This window comes from Poromitra crassiceps (assembly GCF_964638095.1).
Source record: "Poromitra crassiceps genome assembly, chromosome: 2".
In the NCBI taxonomy this organism is placed as follows: domain Eukaryota; kingdom Metazoa; phylum Chordata; class Actinopteri; order Beryciformes; family Melamphaidae; genus Poromitra; species Poromitra crassiceps.
This window is the reverse complement of record NC_139624.1, coordinates 72,594,940-72,616,503: the sequence shown is the minus strand read 5'-3', so window position 1 is coordinate 72,616,503 and position 21,564 is coordinate 72,594,940. Positions and strand designations below refer to the sequence as shown.

General features: G+C 46.9%; 1 protein-coding gene across 2 annotated transcripts in view; it reads left to right on the top strand.

Moving 5' to 3' along the window:
- stau2 (staufen double-stranded RNA binding protein 2) overlaps positions 1 to 10,349 on the top strand; it is a 260,599-nt gene extending 250,250 nt beyond the window's left edge. For both annotated transcript variants that reach the window (XM_083631974.1, XM_083631973.1), the window contains exons 14-15: positions 7,316 to 7,381; positions 8,771 to 10,349. In XM_083631974.1, the coding sequence (XP_083488100.1) occupies positions 7,316 to 7,381; positions 8,771 to 8,806 (102 nt within the window). In that variant the 3' untranslated portion in view covers positions 8,807 to 10,349. The remainder of the gene's footprint in view (positions 1 to 7,315; positions 7,382 to 8,770) is intronic.
- Positions 10,350 to 21,564: the final 11,215 nt, after the last annotated feature.

The window sequence follows — 21,564 nt, the reverse complement described above, 5'->3', positions numbered from 1 at the left end:
GGGTGACAAGGGCATGAAGACAGGAGAACAGTGCAGAGAGAGACGGGTGAAGAGAGCACAGAGCACTGGCACTTTCTCTTCCTGGGCATCTCGTGTTACTTGGTGCTGTGGTGGGGAGCGAGTGCAGAAGAGGGAGCACCTTTCCGTCAGGGTTTTCTTTGCTGTGGCCTTTTGAAAGCAGAGCAAAGCCCACTGCAAAACAATACATCCAGACCTTCTCCAACAACAGGGCCCTCTCTCCTTCCTCCAACTTCCCAGGTCCTGCCTGCCGCCCGCCCGTAAAACACGCTGTTTGAAATCCACTCGCTCCCATTGTTTAGTCTAGCAGATGTCCTCTTAGATCATCAGCGGCCGTCCTGCATCCCCTTCATGTTGCCTCTCCTCCTCCTGCTGCACGGCACTTCCTTGGCATCGGAGCCGTCCGCGCCCGACTATGATCGGACTCTTTCTAGTGCTGTTGAGACCCAACAGCGAGCGTGTTATTGCAGAGTAAGAACATGAATGGTGATTGTACAATTGGGCAAACAAAGGCGAGCAGTTTGGGTTACGGTCCATCCCCCTGGTGTCATCTCGGGTTCTGAGGAGAAACCATTCAGGCAGTAGTTGTGAAACAATGCTGTGGTTTGTGTGTGTATAAACGTGTGTGTGTGTCTGTGTGTGTGTGTGTGTGTGTGTGTGTGTACACACGCATGCACACGTACATGCATTTTGAGTGCACCTGCAGAATTGCGGACGGCCCTCCCTAGTGTTCACGACTGGTTTTCTAGTTGTGCCAAAGACCACAAGAGGAATCTCCCCATGTTCTCATTGCGATGGCTGGTGGAAACCAAGCGTTGGTTCCCCCTCTCCTGCCTCTCGCTCCCCGGGACGAGCTGGATGTCTAAACACATGACGGAGACAATGACGCCGGATCAAAGCGGAGATGGGAGCCTGCTGCTGATGCTCTTGGCCAGGCCTGAAGAAGATTAGGAGAGGATTGGGTGAGCCCAGCTGGACGGTACTCAGCCAGTAGAAGGCCTGGGAATCTGGATCTGCCTGGTAAAGGGGAAACATCATGCTGTACTCTGAGATTGGGTCACTGGGTTAAAGCTTCCTTCCCTGAAAATGGCCTTTCATCTGGCCCCCAGCAGAGCAGAGGCTGGACCTGAGATGTGATAAAGCCCAGGGAGCAGGAGGCAACCTGGGCCAACGTCTCCCTTTCTTCTTTCTCCTGCGGATCTTCTGGGATTAAAGTTGTATGTGAGAGAGTGCATGCAAATATGTGAGGCTGAGAGACAAGCCGGTGGTCTCCACCTCATTAGGACCTCCCTGATGTCTTTGATGGCCACTGAGGGGCAGAGGGCTGAGTGATGGAGATGGAACGACTGAAGACCCCTCTCCTCTCTGTTCACCTTCCCGCTAAACCTCTCTTCTCTCTCTCAACTACTTTTTTTTCCATCCTCCTCCTCCGCCAGCCGCAACCCCCCCCCCGAAATGGCTTTATTGTTTCACTAGATCCCAGTGGTCCCATCAGTGGGGGCTGACACCCGGGGGCTGATTTGTCGGGGTCGATGTGATCCAGCGATCCATCAGGCCGATGCTGGGGAGACTCCCGAGGGACCTGGCCCTCTGTTTGGCTAAGCCCGCTGAAGGAAGTGAAGACAGTCAGGGAAGCCCATTAAGAGCTCAGCAGGGCCAGAAAAATGAGCCTCCCCTGTCACTCCGTGTCAGGAGCTCGGCCACGGTCGCGGATCCTCCTCAGACCCCCGTCGCATTCCACCGCTGTTTGTCCAAAGCCTTTGAACTAGGCAGAGCTGGAGAGATGGATGGATGGATGAATGAGCCCACGTGTGAAGAAGAAGCAGCGTTGGCCAGTGTGATGGCCGAGGGGCACTCCAGGCTGGCTCCCTCTCTCTCTCCGACCGGTGGTGAGTGCTGGTGTGTTATCTTGATGATGATGGGGGGGCGAGGGAAGCGGTAGAGGTGGAGAGGGAGTGATGAGGTGCACTTCAGAGAGTGTCCCATCATGCACAGATATGGTCACGGGTATTGTGGTTTTAATTGGACAGTTTTCTCTTTGCGTTTCCAAAACGTTTCTAAAAGTTCTTTAGGTTTCTGCCTCTCCCACATTCTCTCTGTCTCAACTTCTGACAGAGATGGAGCACTTCCGCGGTGGTGCGTGTCACGGCCTCAGACTAAACAATACTCTTCTGGTGTTGATGCGTCAGTGCAGCGGCTGCCTCCAGCGATGGACGCCTTATCTCGTTAGAAAAATAATGAATTTCACGGGCTGCCGTTCCCACAGATAGGCGCAGTATTTGTCTTAGGGCCTGTGTCCTTCTTGGAGCTGCAGGGCCTAAAGGATTGGCTGCCTGAGTTGAGCTCCCTCTGTCTGCCTGTCGTATATCAGCAGCACCACCAGCGTCAAGCCTCTGATTTATGGCTGTTTATCCCCAGTCAGCCCGCACCAACAGATGGGCTCCGGCTATTTACTCAGGGAGAGAGAAATCCCCAACCGATTGAATAAATACAACAAACAACCCAAGTCGTGATTATGGGGGAGTTGGGTTGTGATTGCAATTTATTGGCCACTAGAGAGAAAAGGGAGATTGATTCATATGTCGCTGCTGTCGTTTATCAGGTGTCAGGTTGATCGAGTGTCGTCGGATCATCGCTCTGTTTTAGGATGTTTTTCTTCTTATCTTAATGACTTTTTCCGCTTCAGTATGTGTGGATGGTCCTGGTCATTGTGAGATGACATGATTGTTTTACATACTAATCTAAAGCGTTGTAATTGTTACATTAAATGTCCCTTAAATGTGATGTATGTTTTATGGACAGTGTGCTTGTGGAAACCTTTCCTTCCGCTGTCCTGCGGGGATGTCGCCTTAAATCTCTAAATCCTCTCTGCGTAGTATATTCAAGCTCTTAAATCTTTGCTGGCTGTCAAATCAGTAAAGGGAAAACATTGCACCATAAATTGTCTCTGTCTGTTACAGACTTACAACGGCTTCAGCCTGATGCCCCGAGACTCTGGAGAAATGCTCTCTAAGTAATGGCCAACAGTCTACTGTACATTTTGCAAAGCAGTCCTGCTTTCTCACTGCAGAATCTTCAGTACCGGTAACATCACAGATCCCTCCTCCCGCCCCCATTTGATGGATACAAACCAGATTTTGACCTCTGCACCTGTCTGTCATAAATTATGATTCCTGGTTTACATTGCTCATAATCTGAAGTTAAACTCTCGTTGAAAATAATTTTGAACTGTACTTTAAGTGTACTGATAGTAGTTTGTAACATCCTCCCCCTGTGTAAGGCATTCCATAGAGGCACACTGATACCTGATGCGGCGCGATTCATATTTTCCCAGCATTGAAGGCTGATAAGCGTGTTAGCTCTCAGAGCACATGAACTTGAGTGTGTAGACCGTTATTCACGCAGAGACGTCACTGACTGTGTGTCTCACAGAGAGAAATGCCAGAGAGCTCCCCCAACGTACTGATGAGGAGAACGCTTGGTAGCGTCACGTAGTGCTTATGTGACTAATAAGAAGATTATGAGTTACGGAGTGATGCCGGAAAGGCTTCAAGACCAGGACAGCTCAGCCCAGTCATCATGTCAGCATCACTCATCTACTGAGGAGACCCTCTGAGGCCTTATCTGGACTGTAATGAACCAGTGATGGAGTATATAGGATCCAGGCCAGTTGCGATCGCTCCAGCACAAGTGGGTCAAATGAACTGGAGCTACAAAGGTTTCTTAGCTTTTTTAATAGTAATAGTAAAAGTACTGTACTGTACTTACTGTAAATATATTACTGACTCAGTATCAGGACAGGAACCTATGTGGGCTTAAATGATATAAAAATGGGGTCCCGAGAAAAACTGAAATAACGTAATAATCAAAATGGATTGTCGTTTCAAATGAAAAACAACTTTAAACCCCTGACACACACAGCTGATAAGAGGCGGGTGGCATCATGGCCGTAGTCTTTGCGCTGTGTCCCGGAATGTTGGCACTCCTTTTCGGCGGCTTTTTCAGCCGATTCCGATTGGACATGTTGATTGAGCATCAGGCAGTCGGTGAAAGAAATCACTCTGATTGGCTGGTCAGCTGGTTAAGTGAAGCAGTGCAGTTATAGAGAGGCAAAGTGACCGCCTACTTCCTGCTTCAGCACTGTACCAGAGATTTTCATCCGCCATTTATTTTCCCATATACATTTCGTAAAATGCTTATAAAAATAGTTTTACTTGGTCAAACCAAACGGTTCAGATATATTTAGAAATAGGAGAGACCACATAACATTTCACTTGGACCAAAACGTAAAAGAATTGCGGATTTAAAGAAAATATGTTTTCGATTAGTTTTTTTTTAGTTTTGGTCCGAGTGAAATGTTCTATGGTCTCTCCCAATTCTAAATATATCTGAACCGTTTGGTTTGACGAAGTAAAACTATTTTTATAAGCATTTTACGAAATGTCTATGGGAAAATAAAAGGTGGATACAAATCTTTGGTACAGTGCTGAAGCAGGAAGTAGGCGGTCACTTGGCCTCTCTAATCTCAAATATTTTCACGACGTGGCCTTCGGAAAAGCCCCGTGAGTCTTTCGCTGTATGATATCACCCATGTAGTGCAGTTTCTCCTTAACTTTCCACAACTGATAGCTGTAGCTAATATTACAAAAGCGTAGGTGGTGAGGGAGACTGATGTGACAATCATAGGCAAACGCTGCTTTATTTCATGTAGCTGGTTTGTATATGTGCAGTCCTCTCACGCAGGCACAGAAGAACCTACATGCTGCTAGTTGACCATCAGCTGTAGTCTGTGTACAACTTTGTGGCCGTCACAGGCGACGCGAGGTGACACAACATTGCACCTTCGTTGCCACTAGTCCCAGTGGTTCTCAAATGGGGGTCCGGGGACCCCCAGGGGTCCGTGGCACTTTGCAAGGGGGTCTGCAAAAAGTTTTCAGGAAAATAAAAATAATAACGATATATTTCTTTGCAAAAGCTTCATAGTTCAACGAAAATATTTTATGCTTTAAATCTAAAATGGTTCATGGATTACATTACATTCTAATCTAACAAACCTATCGATTTAAAGGTCAAGCACGTTACTGTGGAAACAATTAAGCTTAGCCCAAAATCACAAATCAGAACGAGGGGGTCCCAGGTATATTTTCTATCTTGTAAGGGGTCCTTCACTGAAGAACATTTGAGAACCTCTGCTTAGTCCTTTCAAGTTGAGTTGGTGTGTTCCAGCCTATACAGACTAACTGACTCATACAAAAGATCTGAGTTCTGTCTGTTTGTTTATGCACATGGGACAACATGCATGCAGTAGAGTGTGAACAAACACAGTTTTTGCACATAAATAGTCAAGAAGCACTTTGCCGGATGTTCATCCACCCTTCTTGCTGCACTGCTGTGGAAAGACGAATGAGACGGTGTTACTGATTCAAGCACACTGGACCAATGCTTTTGAATTTGACATTCAAAGTGTTTCAAACGTGGGAGTTATCCAACGACTACTACACTATGGATTACCTGTGTGAATGTTTGATTCCAAAATCACTTATTCACTGAAATGATTGATTTGAACAAGGTTCCTCTTACTTTGACAGATTCGACCACACACCTCGCCGGTGGTGGTACTTGATTACTCACACATGCGCGCACGCCACGCACACCACGCACACCACGCACACCACGCACACAGCTTGTATTGTGCTAACAGGATCTAATGGGTTTTTTTTTCTCCGGTCTTATATATGGTCCTGTACATCTATCTCTCTTTCTCTCTCTCTCTCTCCCTCCCTCCCCATCCCTCCCAGAGATGGTTGGTATGGATGGAGGAGCGGGAATAACTGGCAATGTTACATGTGTTCCGATATGCACAGCCAGACCCAGCGGTGTCAGCTCAGCTGGGAGATATATGCCCCAGCTCCTCCCTCCCCCCTCCTCTCCTCTCCTGCTCAGCCCACACTGAGAGAGAGAGAGAGAGGGAGAGTGAGTGCACATCTGGAGCCAATCTTTAGGATGGAAGAAGGATCCATGTCAGGATTGGACCAGCAGCAACCTGGTTAAGATCAGACGGGCCCAGCCCAGTTCGGGCTTGGCACTTACACCCTGTCAGACATGCACAGGCCCACAAGTGCTTTCTGATATATCCATTGTGATGGGCAGTGTTCAGCTTTAGCCGAGTGTTTGTTCACTGCAGGAGTGGATCAATGCTTTGACATTATAATCCATTTGGAGGCACCATGCAAAAGTCACAAGAGGATTGAACTGGAACACCTTGGACACTTGTTTTTCCTCGTGAACCTTTCAGTCTTACTTTAGATGTGTGTGTTGATCTGCACGACACTGCCTGCTCATGAAGCCCTCATCCACCACACACGTTGCATAGGGCGATACTGGTTTGGTCAGAGGCGGATGCAGGCCGGACCCCTCCTCACATCACGAGCAGCCCCCCCTAGCTGGCAGGGGAAGAGGCGCGAGAAGCAGGTGGCATCATGTCATTGCCCAATAACCTAAAGTGCATATTGTGGATACGCGGAGATGCCGGCGGTATATAGCTTTTTAACGACGAGACATGACGCTGAGCGCGGGCTGGTTGTGATTATGAACTAAACGTGGCGTAGACAGTTACGTTATGTTACGTTACGTAGACAGTGCCTTGACAGTAGATTCAAAGCTAAGTATTCTCTTGGCGGTGTTGAGAGATGTCATTGTTACAGCACTGAAAAGCTCACTTTCTCAGCCACAAAATTGAGCATAATTAAGTCATTATACAATAAGCAGTAGAATCGCTGCACAGTCATTGTGTTTTTTGTCAGTGTGAAAATGATGCTTCGTGATTTACGTCTTTATGTTGTCATTTAAAATGATACCGTGTATTTCTAAACGTGTCTTCGGTGTCTTTAGAGCGTTGACACTATGGCACAAACATCCCCCCCGGACAAAGTTTTATGATGTGTGTGTGCCTGATTATGATTTATAGGTATTTCAGACCTGCGGCTATTTGCTTAGCCGTAGTCATCGGGAATACAGATGTCATTGTGATTGACTTAGGAAAATGCAGAGCGGCCAAAACATAAAGTGGAAATGTTAACCCAATAACGCTAGATAAACAGTCAGAGGAGAGGAGCCAAAGACAACAAGAGAGAGGAGGGAAAGTGTCCTGTTGGCATCACGTTTCCCAGAGTAAGTGTTATTTGAAAAGCAGCTGAAGGGTGACACTCACTCCCCTCCCCTCCCACCCAATCTCCTATCCCCCCCCCTACCCGCCTCCCTCGCTCACTCCACCATCTGTTGTTCCCTCTCTTCTCAGGCTGCTCTAAGTGCCTTGAAACAGCTGTCGGAGCAGGGACTGGACCCGGTGGATGGCCCCATCAAGGTAGGTTAGGACACGGATCACAGCAAACTCACAGACGGGCCCTCAGCGCCGCTCGGCCCAAAATGCGGGATGTTTTAGCAATACGCCAGAACACGGACAGATGCTTGTTGTACAAAGAGCTAGGTGTGTGTGTGTGTGTGTGTGTGTGTGTGTGTGTGTGTGTGTGTGTGTGTGTGTGTGTGTGTGCGCACACATGTGTGCAATCGCATGAGTCTTATTGCAAAATCCTCCGTGCTGCTGTGGGCTGGCCCATCATCAGCTCACACACACACACATCCAACATTTCCGCCCGACAATGGAAAGCAACAGTAGGCGTAGACATTTACATGTAGTCCAACACTCAATCCTGTCAGTTGCCCCAATGCTTTGCATGATGGCTATCAGAGAGAAGGAACCCCCCTTCCCCCCCTCCGCCCCCTCTTCCTCTCCCTATCTCTGTGACTAGGGAGGGAGGGAGGGAGGAAGGAAGACCGCCGATGGGTGGTGGTTTTGGAAGCTGGGAGGAAATCACTGTCAAGCATTTTTCTGGAGTATTTTCATAGTAGGTGTGCCCTGGGAAAAGGTTAGGGAGGAGACCCTTGTCTCCTTCAGAGCTAAAGAGGAAAGGAACAACGAAGAGGAAAAACAACCCCGGCGTGGTAACATGGGCTTAATTTACGTCAGCGTCAGACACCAGGGGCCAAGATGGCAGCACTTGGCCTGTATACTTTGACCTGAGCGGTTAATCACTCAGTCATTTCACTTCCCCTTCCCCTCACTCACTCAGCTCTCTCTCTCTCTCTCTCTCTCTCTCTCTCTATCTATCTCTCTCTCTATCTCTCTATCTCTCTCTCTCTCAAACTCATTAACTCTTCCTTAGATTAACTCATCGTGTTGCTGTTGAGCATTCCTCATCAGCGGGTCTGACGTTTGCCGTGATCAGAATGTAAATATTTCTTTGCCTCCCGACCAATTCCTTTTTCATTGGCCTGTGACCCAGAGGTGGTGTTTGTATATAAACCTGTCATCCGCCCTTCACTGCCCCCCCCCCCCCACACACATGAACCTCTGTCTGTCGGCGTGCTCAAAATCCTGTCTGAAAGAAACCGGGGGAACAGGAGCCCACAGCTGATCACAGTTAGTGTGTGAAACAGTTTTGACTGTTCCGAGTCAGGAGTCACGATTGCACGAGACTCGGTTTCGAAAAACGGCGGGAAAAAAATACAATAAAATAAAGTGTTCTGTGTTCTGTTAAAAAAAAAAAAGCAACATCTATCCCACCTTTGAACGAAATAACTGAAAATGAATCATTAAACGGAGGGCTACTAGAACAGGGCTGAATATTAGCGACATTTCTCGAATCCCTGGACAGACTCGGCTCCCCTAACACCATCTCATTTGTCTTTGCAGAGCAGCGAAGCATGCGGGAGGGAGGACGGACACTAAACAGACTAACTCAGGCACCACCACTCAGGTCTGCAAGGATTCAAAGGCTGTCGTCTAGGAGCTGACAACCCCCAAATCCCTCCTCAGCACACCGACCCCCGTGACCTACGACCCCACAGTACCCCCCCCCCCACTACCCACACGCCCCCCGACACCAACCCTCAACCCCCACCCACCCCACGATTGCCGCTGTATCCTGCGCAACCTGTCAACATGCAATAGGGTGGATGTGCACCGAGAAATGACCGACTAAAACACCATTACCTGAGTCTATGTGAAGACAACACTATCCTAACACGTTACATTTGTTGATGATTTTAGTCAGATTTAGTGGACAAAGAATCAATCAAATACAAGCAACAAATATCAAGTCAGTTCAGCTTAATGAGATAAATGCATGGTACTGTATCGAATCAAGGGAAAACCCAAAAAGTGAATACACTGCATAGAGAATTTTCCCTTTGGATAGATGTTTGTTGGTATGGTTAAAAACAAATATGTACATCATGCCATTGAAATACAAAAGAAACATTTTAGGGGAGAAACCAACTTGCGTACAGTAGCTTATTTTTTTCGGGGGTATTATGTTTCTGTTTTTTTTGTTTTTTTGTTTTTTATTAATCTAACAATGCTTGAGTACTGTATTTAAAATTAACCGATGCCAGTGCTGTGAAAGTTGTAGTTGTTGTCTTCATATATAGTCACACAGCTTACCTTGTATGCTGACATTTAAAGAAAAAAAAAAGGTTCATCTATCTATAATGGATGTGTATGACTTGCAAGAATATCATATTCTGAAAAATAACACAAAGAAAAAGTTTTTTTCATGTGGACAAAAAGGACAAAACTGGTGTTAGCAGTAATCAGTAGAGAAGTGTGTGACCAGCCAGGAGTGAAGGGTTGGGCCAACCTTTTAAGTCCTGAGGGTCTACATGTCCTGTTTTAACATGACCCCACTGCTGGCATAGCATCACTGGAACATCACCTGACCAACAGGCCAGCAGCGGAGGCAAGGGCCAGTACCATAGTACTTTTTATCTCCAAAAAAAGAAAAGAAAAGGCCATTGACTTGCATTTGACAGTGGCTAGTGTTTCGCACACATCTCGTGCCAGGCCAGTTTAGAGTAACACCCAACCAACCCAGACAGAAGTTTAATATGGGCACCAAACTATATCATCCAGTGAACACAACGTTCTCGCCAGTCCAGTGATTCTATGCCAGTGGATTGTCCCCCTTTACCCCCCCCCCCCCCCCCCCCCCAAAAAACACAGTTTTGTCGATCACATCTACACCCATTGTGTGTGTTGTATTGACCCGCCAAGGCATCAACTGGGTGCTTTTAATGCCTCTGCATTCTGGAGCGCATCTTTGAGTGGAGAGAGCCTGCCGTCGATTAGCAGACCCCTTCCTCCCAAATGCCACCTGAATCACTTGTTCACTGACATGGAGGATGTGTCTTCGTCACTGTGAGTGGAATGATGTGTGACAATGATGCAGTTTTCTGTCTCTGAAATGCATTAAAATCACCTCAGTTCATGTGGAAAAACACTGCTTCTCTCTGTCTCTTTTTTCCCCTTCTATCTCTGTGCTGGAACAGGTGTAGCAGCAACAACTTCGTCTCACAAAGCTGCATCAACTGCATTTAGCAGTGTTTGATCTCTAACGTCAGTATTAAAGTGACTGGTACTGCGCACGTTGTGTAAGGGCATCAGCTGAACAGGTCATTGCATTCAAGCAAGTGGAAATGAGAGGGGGGGAAACTATGGGGATGACATGAACTGGTCCTGGAGCTGCTGGAGAGGTCCAATGCTGACAGGGTGTTCCTTTGGACCTTTGGCCATCTGCTCAACACTCCAAAGGGATTTCTTTTTACTCCAAAGGGAGTTTGGGACAAAGTTTTCTGCACCTGACACAAAGCCCTTCTTCAGCTTTTAATTATTCTTAGTAATCAGCAGCAGGGTTTTCCCCAGTGTGATACAAGCCCGGTGGCCCACTGGGCCTAAGCATCAGGGATGTTTTTCTTTATGTATTTTTAAGATTTTTGACTATGGAAGTTGTGTCATAACATTCTTAAATTCCACAATTCCGTCCATGATTCTCTTATCACAGAAACTATAGGGCGAAACGATAGGACCCCCCTCACAAAATAGGCTACTTGCCACCGGGACTAATGACTTTTCTGGGGGAAACCCTGAGCACTTAAGAGACATTTAACTCAAGTCAGACTACTTTTTGCAGGAAACTGCAAAAAGATGGATGGAGGTAGAAGTAGTTCTCAGATACGTCATTAGTTTCAATCAAAAATGAAAAATGTATAATACCGGTAGGCCTACATCTCAAAACTGAAATGAATTGACTCACTTTCACACATGTCCCTCAACAAATTTGATCAGTACTTTTTGACCTCTGGCAAACTACTTTGATTACAACAATCTATAGGAACAAGTTGGGTCTTACCTTTTTGATGATCCTTGCAAGGATTGCGTAGAGTTATCTCATCAGGATGTCTGAGCATTGTATAACAGCTACTGATTGAGAGAATAATTAGGCTACTGTTACGGACGCCAGTTGGCATCCATTTTGCCTTTATTTCCCAGTTCCTTTTTCTTATTCTTTGTGGAGCTGGATTATAATTATGAGATGATATTGCAGCTTAGGTTTTATAAAGACAGTCCCGCATACCCCATGTTGCACTGGAGTTTTCTGGGATGTGATGTCATTTCCTGCCGACGTGTTTGCAACGCTGGCTGATTGAATATTTAAAGCAGCTGTTGAAGCAAACGGCTACGACAGAGTAACAGCTGACAGACATTGCAGCAAAGACAAGCCGCATGATAATTATGCACACAACTATTCACCTTTATGTTCCAACACAGGTTTCAGCCAGTTACTTCCTATTGTGTTGACACTTCCTGTGACAGTACAGTACTTTTAGTGAGCAGGTAAAACAGACGGTGTGTTTTGAACAGGAAGTCATAACACAACTGGGTCAAGTGGGCGGGGCTACACAAGGTGAGTAGGATTGGATGTTTTCCTGATCCTCATCATTACCACGTTTCTGCAAAGGACTGGCTAATTTGCGCAGCCTGCCCTAGCATGGGTGTATAGGCGGTTAGCTTGACAGTTAGCAGAGCGCGTGTACAGATGACAATGCTGCTATGTAGTTGGATCCTCTGCAGCATTTTGGTGACGGGGAGAAAGCCAAGACATGAACTTTCATCTCTTCTCCACACTACAAGAGAAACCACTCTCTGAACGACAGCAATCGTCAAAAGGACAGAGCTGGCGTGCTAATGAAAACGCTGCTTGGACACTCCAAAGCACACCAGCTGTGGCTACAACAGCAGGTGAGCTAAGCTGCCATCTCAATCATCTTATCTGTTCATACATCATTCGAGAGCCGGCTGGCACAGTTGTACACTTGCACGATGAGGGACAATATTGTGACTCGAAAACTCGACGTTGGACCGGAAGCGCCCGCAACTGTAATGTTCAGTGACTTCCGCTCTGAGTCTGGCCCAGACAACAAGGTCAACAAAGAGGGAACATACACACAAGACAACAGTGCTGCTGTCTATGTGCTGTCTGACCACGACATAAACACAAGACAACAGTGCTGCTGTCTATGTGCTGTCTGACCACGACATAAACACAAGACAACAGTGCTGCTGTCTATGTGCTGTCTGACCACGACATAAACACAAGACAACAGTGCTGCTGTCTATGTGCTGTCTGACCACGACATAAAAACAAGACAACAGTGCTGCTGTCTATGTGCTGTCTGACCACGGGCGAGACAACAGTGCTGCTGTCTATGTGCTGTCTGACCACGACATAAACACAAGACAACAGTGCTGCTGTCTATGTGCTGTCTGAGCACGACATTAACACAAGACAACAGTGCTGCTGTCTATGTGCTGTCTGACCACGACATAAACACAAGACAACAGTGCTGCTGTCTATGTGCTGTCTGACCACGACATAAACACAAGACAACAGTGATGGCCACGGGCAGCAGACATGAGCGAGGAGGAACACGACGACGCACAGTAGGCTATAAAGGAGCGCTCAATTTGTAGTAGACATAAACATAAATTGGGGCAGTGGTGGCCCAACGGTTAGAGAAGCGAGCTTGTGACCGGAAGGTTGTCGGTTCAATCCCTGGGACCGGCAGGATAAATCTGGGTGGGGAAAGTGAAAACGCAGTGCTTGCCCCTCCCTCATTACCACCGCTGAGGTGCCCTTGAGCAAGGCCCTTAACCCCAACCGCTCCAGTGAAGCTGATCAGTGGCCAGCAGATCAGACTGTGTGTGTGTGTGTGTGTGTGTGTGTGTGTGTGTGTGTGTGTGTGTGTGTGTGTGTGTGCTGACTTTTTTTGTATGTGGGGAAAATAGTCTACAGTGACCAAGACTAGAGTTTTATGAGTTATGTGAGAATAGGTAAGCAGAACAACAGAAAAGGCAACTGAATTTACAACTGTCCCTAGGATGTGGTTTTTTTAAACATCAGCTGGTGAATATCTCAAATCACAAGATGCATAGGCCTACGGGAACCCAGCTCACACATATGCTTTCATATACAGTAGCTCTCCAGATTTCCCAGAGACCACATAGTTCATCTCCAGCATTTTCAGGATGAGCCTGCTGGTTTGATAACACTGTTCCTCTGTTTAATGCGTAGCTATGCAACTCACCATAACAAATCACCTCCTCGGGAGCCATGTGAGAAGCTGTTTCAGCGATGTGCTTCACTCCTGCTCTTTGAAGATCCTCTGAACAGCCTCACGTCAATGAATAACTATGGCAGACTTACTACATTCTATCGATAGATACTGGAGACAAATCGTATGCTGCTCATGGCCAAGTGACAGAAAGCTAATGTAATGAGACCCACTTAATGTTGAACTGTCTAGTTTTTGGATCAAAGTAATGACACATCTTAAGACAGGCTGGGATGCCAATTATTACTCCAAGCAGGGTTGGAATCACAGGGGCTGCTGGATTGTGTGCAGCATATCTGTCTTGTTCTGTCACATCCTGACATCACCTTTACTTACCTGCTACCTGCAGTCCGTCCACACGGGATGTCCTACAGCCAGACAGCCCCTGCTCCTACCTGCAGCCCGTCCACACGGGACGTCCTACAGCAAGACAGCCCCTGCTCCTACCTGCAGCCCGTCCACACGGGACGTCCTACAGCCAGACAGCCCCTGCTCCTACCTGCAGTCCGTCCACACGGGACGTCCTAAAGCCAGACAGCCCCTGCTCCTACCTGCAGTCCGTCCACACGGGACGTCCTACAGCCAGACAGCCCCTGCTCCTACCTGCAGTCCGTCCACACGGGATGTCCTACAGCCAGACAGCCCCTGCTCCTACCTGCAGCCCGTCCACACGGGACGTCCTACAGCCAGACAGCCCCTGCTCCTACCTGCAGCCCGTCCACACGGGACGTCCTACAGCCAGACAGCCCCTGCTCCTACCTGCAGCCCGTCCACACGGGACGTCCTACAGCCAGACAGCCCCTGCTCCTACCTGCAGTCCGTCCACACGGGACGTCCTAAAGCCAGACAGCCCCTGCTCCTACCTGCAGTCCGTCCACACGGGATGTCCTAAAGCCAGACAGCCCCTGCTCCTACCTGCAGTCCGTCCACACGGGACGTCCTACAGCCAGACAGCCCCTGCTTTTACCTGCAGTCTGTCCACACGGGACGTCCTAAAGCCAGACAGCCCCTGCTCCTACCTGCAGTTCGTCCACACGGGACGTCCTAAAGCCAGACAGCCCCTGCTCCTACCTGCAGTCCGTCCACACGGGACGTCCTAAAGCCAGACAGCCCCTGCTTTTACCTGCAGTCCGTCCACACGGGACGTCCTAAAGCCAGACAGCCCCTGCTCCTACCTGCAGTCCGTCCACACGGGACGTCCTAAAGCCAGACAGCCCCTGCTTTTACCTGCAGTCCGTCCACACGGGACGTCCTAAAGCCAGACAGCCCCTGCTCCTACCTGCAGCCCGTCCACACGGGACATCCTAAAGCCAGACAGCCCCTGCTTTTACCTGCAGTCCGTCCACACGGGACGTCCTAAAGCCAGACAGCCCCTGCTCCTACCTGCAGCCCGTCCACACGGGACGTCCTAAAGCCAGACAGCCCCTGCTTTTACCTGCAGTCCGTCCACACGGGACGTCCTAAAGCCAGACAGCCCCTGCTTTTACCTGCAGTCCGTCCACACGGGACGTCCTAAAGCCAGACAGCCCCTGCTCCTACCTGCAGCCCTTCCATACGGGCCATCCTAAAGCCAGACAGCCCCTGCTTTTACCTGCAGCCTGTCCCTACGGGCCATCCTAAAGCCAGACAGCCACTGCTTTTACCTGTAGTCCATCCACACGGGACGTCCTAAAGCCAGACAGCCCCTGCTCCTACCTGCAGTCCGTCCACACAGGACGTCCTAAAGCCAGACAGCCCCTGCTTTTACCTGTAGTCCGTCCACACGGGACGTCCTAAAGCCAGACAGCCCCTGCTCCTACCTGCAGTCCGTCCACACGGGACGTCCTAAAGCCAGACAGCCCCTGCTCCTACCTGCAGTCCGTCCACACAGGACGTCCTAAAGCCAGACAGCCCCTGCTTTTACCTGTAGTCCGTCCACACGGGACGTCCTAAAGCCAGACAGCCCCTGCTTTTACCTGTAGTCCGTCCACACGGGACGTCCTAAAGCCAGACAGCCCCTGCATCACCAAACCGGCTCTGCTCTCCCTCCATTAGCAAGACGAATGAGAGCGTCGGACAGGAGCTGTCCAATTCAACTTCGCTGACTAATGGACTCAGCTGGCAGCTACATCTGCTAGCCATTGGGTAGCGCCAAGGCTGTTCGCACACATTAGCCACAGATCTCCATTCCAGGAGCTTGTTCAGGTAGTGGCAGAGCAGCTTGAGGCACGTTAAAGCCTGAGATGAATGAACAGCAGCCAATATGGGGAAGTGAACCTTTACTGCCCAAAATAGAACAAAATCAATGGCACAGTGGAGCCTGTGCGCGCCATGCAAAAGCAAATGCAAGGAGCATTGATTTTTCCATCTGAATGATGTGCTATCGACCCCCTTAAAGTCCTCTAAATTAGAGCTGTATTAAAAGGAGGATCAAAGTGAGGGGAAATCCTATAGACGTTGATGAACGGCTGAGCAAAGACTCAAGCCAGCATCCTAATAGTCTGCTTTTTCCGCTCAATCAAAAGTGTCGGTAGCCAGTGTATATTTGGCCAGACCAGATATCTCGGCCTTTCTCTGCACACAGTGGGGGCCTATCTGGATCGTGCCGAGCGGCCAGAGCCAATAACAGTAGCTGGAAGTGGCTGCGGCCGGTGCTGATTGCTTCTGTACACCGAGGGGATCGAAACTGTCAGTACAACTCTCCCTCATATTAGAACTAATCTGCCACTGAGCAACTTTATCCAGCCCCGATTAGTCACGGCAGAGGAGCAGCGCGGCGTGCTGCAGGCTGGAGCGCTGACATCTCCACGCTCCTCGGTAATGCGCTGAGACTCGGGAACGAGCGAGCAAGCGAGCCGCGAGCCATCCCAGTGTCTCCATCAGATGCTGTGTATTCTCAATCTCCAGGCCGGGGGAAATCAATTAGTTCTGTGAAGAGATGAGTGTCTGCTATCGAGCTGGTAGATGTGTGCAAGGAGGACATTCTACGTCCTGGACGAGTCTGCTCTCTGTTTGGGAAGCCAGAGAGAGATTTTTCCATGTGATATTTTGTCAAAGCTCTTCATCAGACAGGGTCTATCTATGTCATTCTCATTGCTCACGTACACAGTCAGTAGTTATGTTAAGAACTGAGGATCATGAAGAAGCCAATTTTCTTTTGTCTTAACCAGTTATCTAAAACATAATGGTGTTACCTTCGTACATCTTGATCAAAGGTTTTCTGGGGGTCTTGAGCTTCAGCAGCTCTACCAAAGCATACCTGTCCCTTCCAGTAAGCCTGGTTCAGGTGGAACAAGATACCCTGAGCAGGGAGTATAATGGCGCTGCCTGCATCTCACACATGGCTCTGCTGGAACAGCATTGAACGTGTGTGCTCTCTGTTGCATTAGTCTCTCACCAGTGTTTAGGCTCACTGCGTCAATCTGTCAGCCACCCACCTCACATTGATCTGTTGGCAATCGACTGTGAAGGAAAGTCAATGAAGAGGAAAGGCCTGCAACAGGGATGGAAGCAGGCCCGTATCTAGCCTGCCACACTAGGGTGGGCTGGTAGGGGGCAATTTTGGCGGTAGGTTGCCAGAGGATGTGGGTTCGGGGATGGGGATTAAATTGCATTATATTCAGTGGCGCTGGAAGTACTTTTAGGTAGGAATGGACTCTCGGTGCTGCCTGCAAGGGCAGCGCCGAAGAAAATTTGACGTTTTTTGGACTTTCATCCAAGAATATTTAATTTTAAATTAACATTAGGATTATACTGTTGTGATGTCATTATTCAGTATCTTCTCCTTTTCTCACTCACTTTCATGTAACCACCTGCTCTCCCTTTAGTCGTTTTACACTACAACAGACAGCAACACAGGCATAAACACTGAACCAAATTGTTCCAGTAGGACTAGGAGTCACCATTCTGTTTTGGGTCACCAAACTGTAAGTAGGAACTTTCACTCAGGTGACAGGCCAGTGTTTACATTATTATTGTCAAAACTATTAGCAAACTATGTACAAACTAACTATTTACAAAACTATTGCTATATTTCCAAGACGTTTACCGTAGTCTTATTCAAATTCAAACTGAAAAGTGACAAACAAAACTACTTTGAAAGCAGATTGACTTACCCTAAAAATAAATAAAAATACTTCATCCAGTTTAAAATAATCAACTCCATAACATTTCTTTTCATTGGATGATCTTATTTCTCAAATCAAATTAAAGACTAGTGCAGTGAGACTTAACCATAGCTAAAAACTATTTGCCATTTAGCCTTCAAACCTATATTTACAAGACTTTTAGTCTTATTGAAATTAAAACTTTGAAAGCAGATTGACTTTGTTACCCTAACAAATAAATAACAATCCTTCATCCATAGTTTAAAATAATCAACTCCATAATATTCTTTGCATTGGATGAGCTTATTTCTCAAATCAAATTAAAGCTATAACTACAACTGTTAGTTGCCCTAAACTAACTAACCCAGTGGTCTCCAACCTTCGGGTCGCGACCCTAAGTGCGGTCGCCTGGAATTCAAAAAGGGAGATACAATTTTTTTTTTTTTTTTTTTTTTTTTTTGGGTGGGCAAGATCAATTTTTGGGTGGGCATAGCCCACCCCTGCCCCCCCCTAGAATCGGCCCTGGATGGAAGCCTGAAGACACGGCTCTTCCTCTGAGCCCAGATTTCCAAAGGACTTCATGTGCAAAACAACTCAGCAGGTTGGCCGTGTGAGTCCAGATCGAGCTCATGACAAGCAATGTGATACTTTGTTGATCGCCACCATTAGGACATTTTAGGACAAGTGTGAGGTCAAGGTCAGACTCAGCTATATTGTCAGTTAGAGGTCTTCGGGTATGCCCCCTGAACCCCCGAATACCCGAGGGTCAGCCCAGGACCCGGCAGGCTGCCGAGTCCATTCAAAAGAAGCGACTGCGGGTCCGGGTCGGGTCCAGTACCGTTTGCATTAGGACCCGAGTGGACACGGCGAGTGGCTGTCACAACTGTCAATCACCGCTTTTTATATAATAAAATAACAAATTAAAAACAAACTTAACAGAAAAATTAGCACTTTCACCTACATCAGCATAAAAAACGAATTAAGAAGGAATGGAAGTCCCCCTCTTCACCTTCTTTTCAATTGTGATTGACGGACATGATCTCTGTTATACGGATGGAGAGACTCAGGTTCCTGAGGACCAACTCACTTAAAAAAAATCAACTATTTGGGACCCGTTTCTAGCATACCTCGATGAGGGTAGGGGCGACAGATGATTCGCCCAGCTGGTTTCTCATGGACCCCTTGCGTGGGATCCCATGCACAACATCTCATACAAGCACATAAGCACCTGCGGCTGGTAGCACCACGTTGTAATATTGAATGTCGATGATGTATGTATTTACTTTCTTTTCTTTTCCTGTGTCTGAGCCTGTTCGTCTGTTTTGTTCATAACTGTTCTAAGAGAAATTGAAAATAAAATATTGAGGGGGGAACTACATCGGCATGATAAGAATTACCTAAAATGACCGAAACCATCTTTGGGAAAATATATGTGGTGTCGCAGACCTCCAGCATTTTTAGCAGCAATTTTAATTGCCAGATTTGTTTCGGGTCCATATAAAGACCCAAGACATGTTTCGGGTCTCTCTCCTCTTGGACATGCATCAGGTGGCGTTTGTAATATGTCGGGCGAAAACGGGTCCGATGTTTTTAATTCTTAGGTCCAATCCAGTCCGGTCACAAATTTCCCAGGTCCATTTTGGACCTGTGAAGACCTCTAGTGTCAGTGTCTTGCTCAAAGACACTTCAGCAGGGCAGATGCTTGCTGACAGGGCGTTTGAACCCTGATAGGATATGTGTTCCTTATCAACCCCTCATTCTGTTTTCTATACTGTATTCACCTTATGTAGCCCCGCCCACTTGACCCAGTTGTGTCACGACTTCCTGTTCAAAACACCGTCTGTTTTACCTGCTCACTAAAAGTACTGTACTGTCACAGGAAGTGTAAACACAATAGGAAGTAACTTGGCTGACCCCTGCGTTGGAACATAAGGTGAATACTGCCGAAAAGTAATAATAACGGTTATCTAAAATATTGTGTGATTTACGGCTGATCTGACTCTGTGTGTCGATGATGTCTGTGTCATTCACAATCACAACATTAACGTTTCGATCCTCTTCCTTGTATGCAGGAATTCATAATCTGTCCCATGACTGTATCTATAAATGTGTTGTGGTTTACAGTGAGACACATGGCTACCATATGACTCAGTGACCTCGTGTCTCTTTTGCTCAATCTAGGGCAAAGCTTTCCCTTTAAAACATGTGCGGGTTGTGCAGACACTATACTATTGACTTACAAAGGCAAATTGCTCCTTTAGCCAACACCCATAAGGGCTGCCTGACGCACACTGTGTGTGGCACAGTATATGGGAAGATAATACTGATACTAAGTAGTCCTAAAGAGGAGAGAGGGTTGGGTGGGTGTGATCGGAACTCCGAATGGAAACTGAGTGAGAAGTCCACTGTTCATCCACATTGCAGAAGATCCTCTTTCCTATAAAGTGGTGCCAATGAATCACACAATTCACTATAACTGAGAGATAAACAGTCAGGATATTGTCATTTGACAGATGCTTACTGTTGCGTAACTGATGTTTAGTTTACATGTGTTTTCTTACACTATATATTTAGGCATTTAGCCGAGTAGAACTGAAACTTAAACACTTGGATCCCCAGCATTACAAGGAACCAGTAGTCAAAACCAGAGTTCTCCAGTAGAACAATTGTCTGTCTGTCTCTCTAATATTTACAGATAACAGAAGTTATATAAAATAAATGTATAAAATATGAGCCAGGCAGAGAAAGTGTTTTCCTGCTATTTTCAAAGTACTTTTTTTCTGCCAGTGCAGCTTTTGAGATTTCAGGGTTTAGGCCAATAAAGACACACCACTTAATAATCTAAATCACTTTATTAATTTAAGTTAGGTAGAGACACTAAACATTGGAACCACATTTTGCTCGGCTATGGAGCAGTCTTCAGAAAATTACAAAAAGAGGCTTATGTTATACTGTCAACAAATGGCAAAAATTAAGAGGTAGAGAATTTAGGCTCATCACTGTGACTGAAGGAATGATGCCTATTGGAATGTAGTTGAAATTCAAAAACTCTTGTCTTCCCGAAAGTATATAAAATATTCATACATCAAATATTGTGGAGACAGTCGTTTTGGGGATACTGGGATATTCACAACAGTTACATTTAAACATTTACATTTCACTGTAACTGGACACGGTGGACAATGGGCAGCAAAGTGAAAGTGTCACTTTGGAAGAAAATATGTAAATTAGTGTCTTAATACATTTCCCTCGACCATACATCAGTGTTGGGTCATCATCAGTTTGCCTGGAGTTACAGCCTATACCTGGGTTATTTTCAACAAATGTGGGTGGTAACTGATGAATTTACAATATAAACACCACAGATGTTGAAAAGAAAGACAAATGAGAGAAACAAGATTTTATTTCCTCTAAATTTCTCTCCACTCAATACATCCTGAATGCTTCACACGTTCTAGTTGAGCTCAGGACATTGACCCCCCTCTGTCGCTATCATCTGGAGAGGTTAGCCAGTACAGACAACCCAAATGATAATAGGACCGTTGAAGGGACACTGTGTCATCTCGTTACATCTGGAAAGTCCAGTGAACATTCAGTCAACCCAAGATAGGCTATTAAATGTCCGATTGGAATGCTTTGACTTCATTATTAACATCTATGCTACATGTCCGTAACAAGAAAATAACAAAACAATTAACGGAATGTGGTCGACTCAAACTTGTGAAATGTTTATAGCATGTTATTATGACCTTTGCCATCAACGGCACACGCTACAATCAAGAGCAGTTGAATTTAAGTTGAATTTGGGCGGGAGATGCCGGGTCATGTGAGTGAGGGTTGGCAGTGTAGAGAGTCAGTAATTACAGTGCATGTCTACAAATAAAAAACAAAACAAAAAAGTGACAAAAGATTTTACTGTTCGTACAGTAACATACTGTATATTTCCACAAAG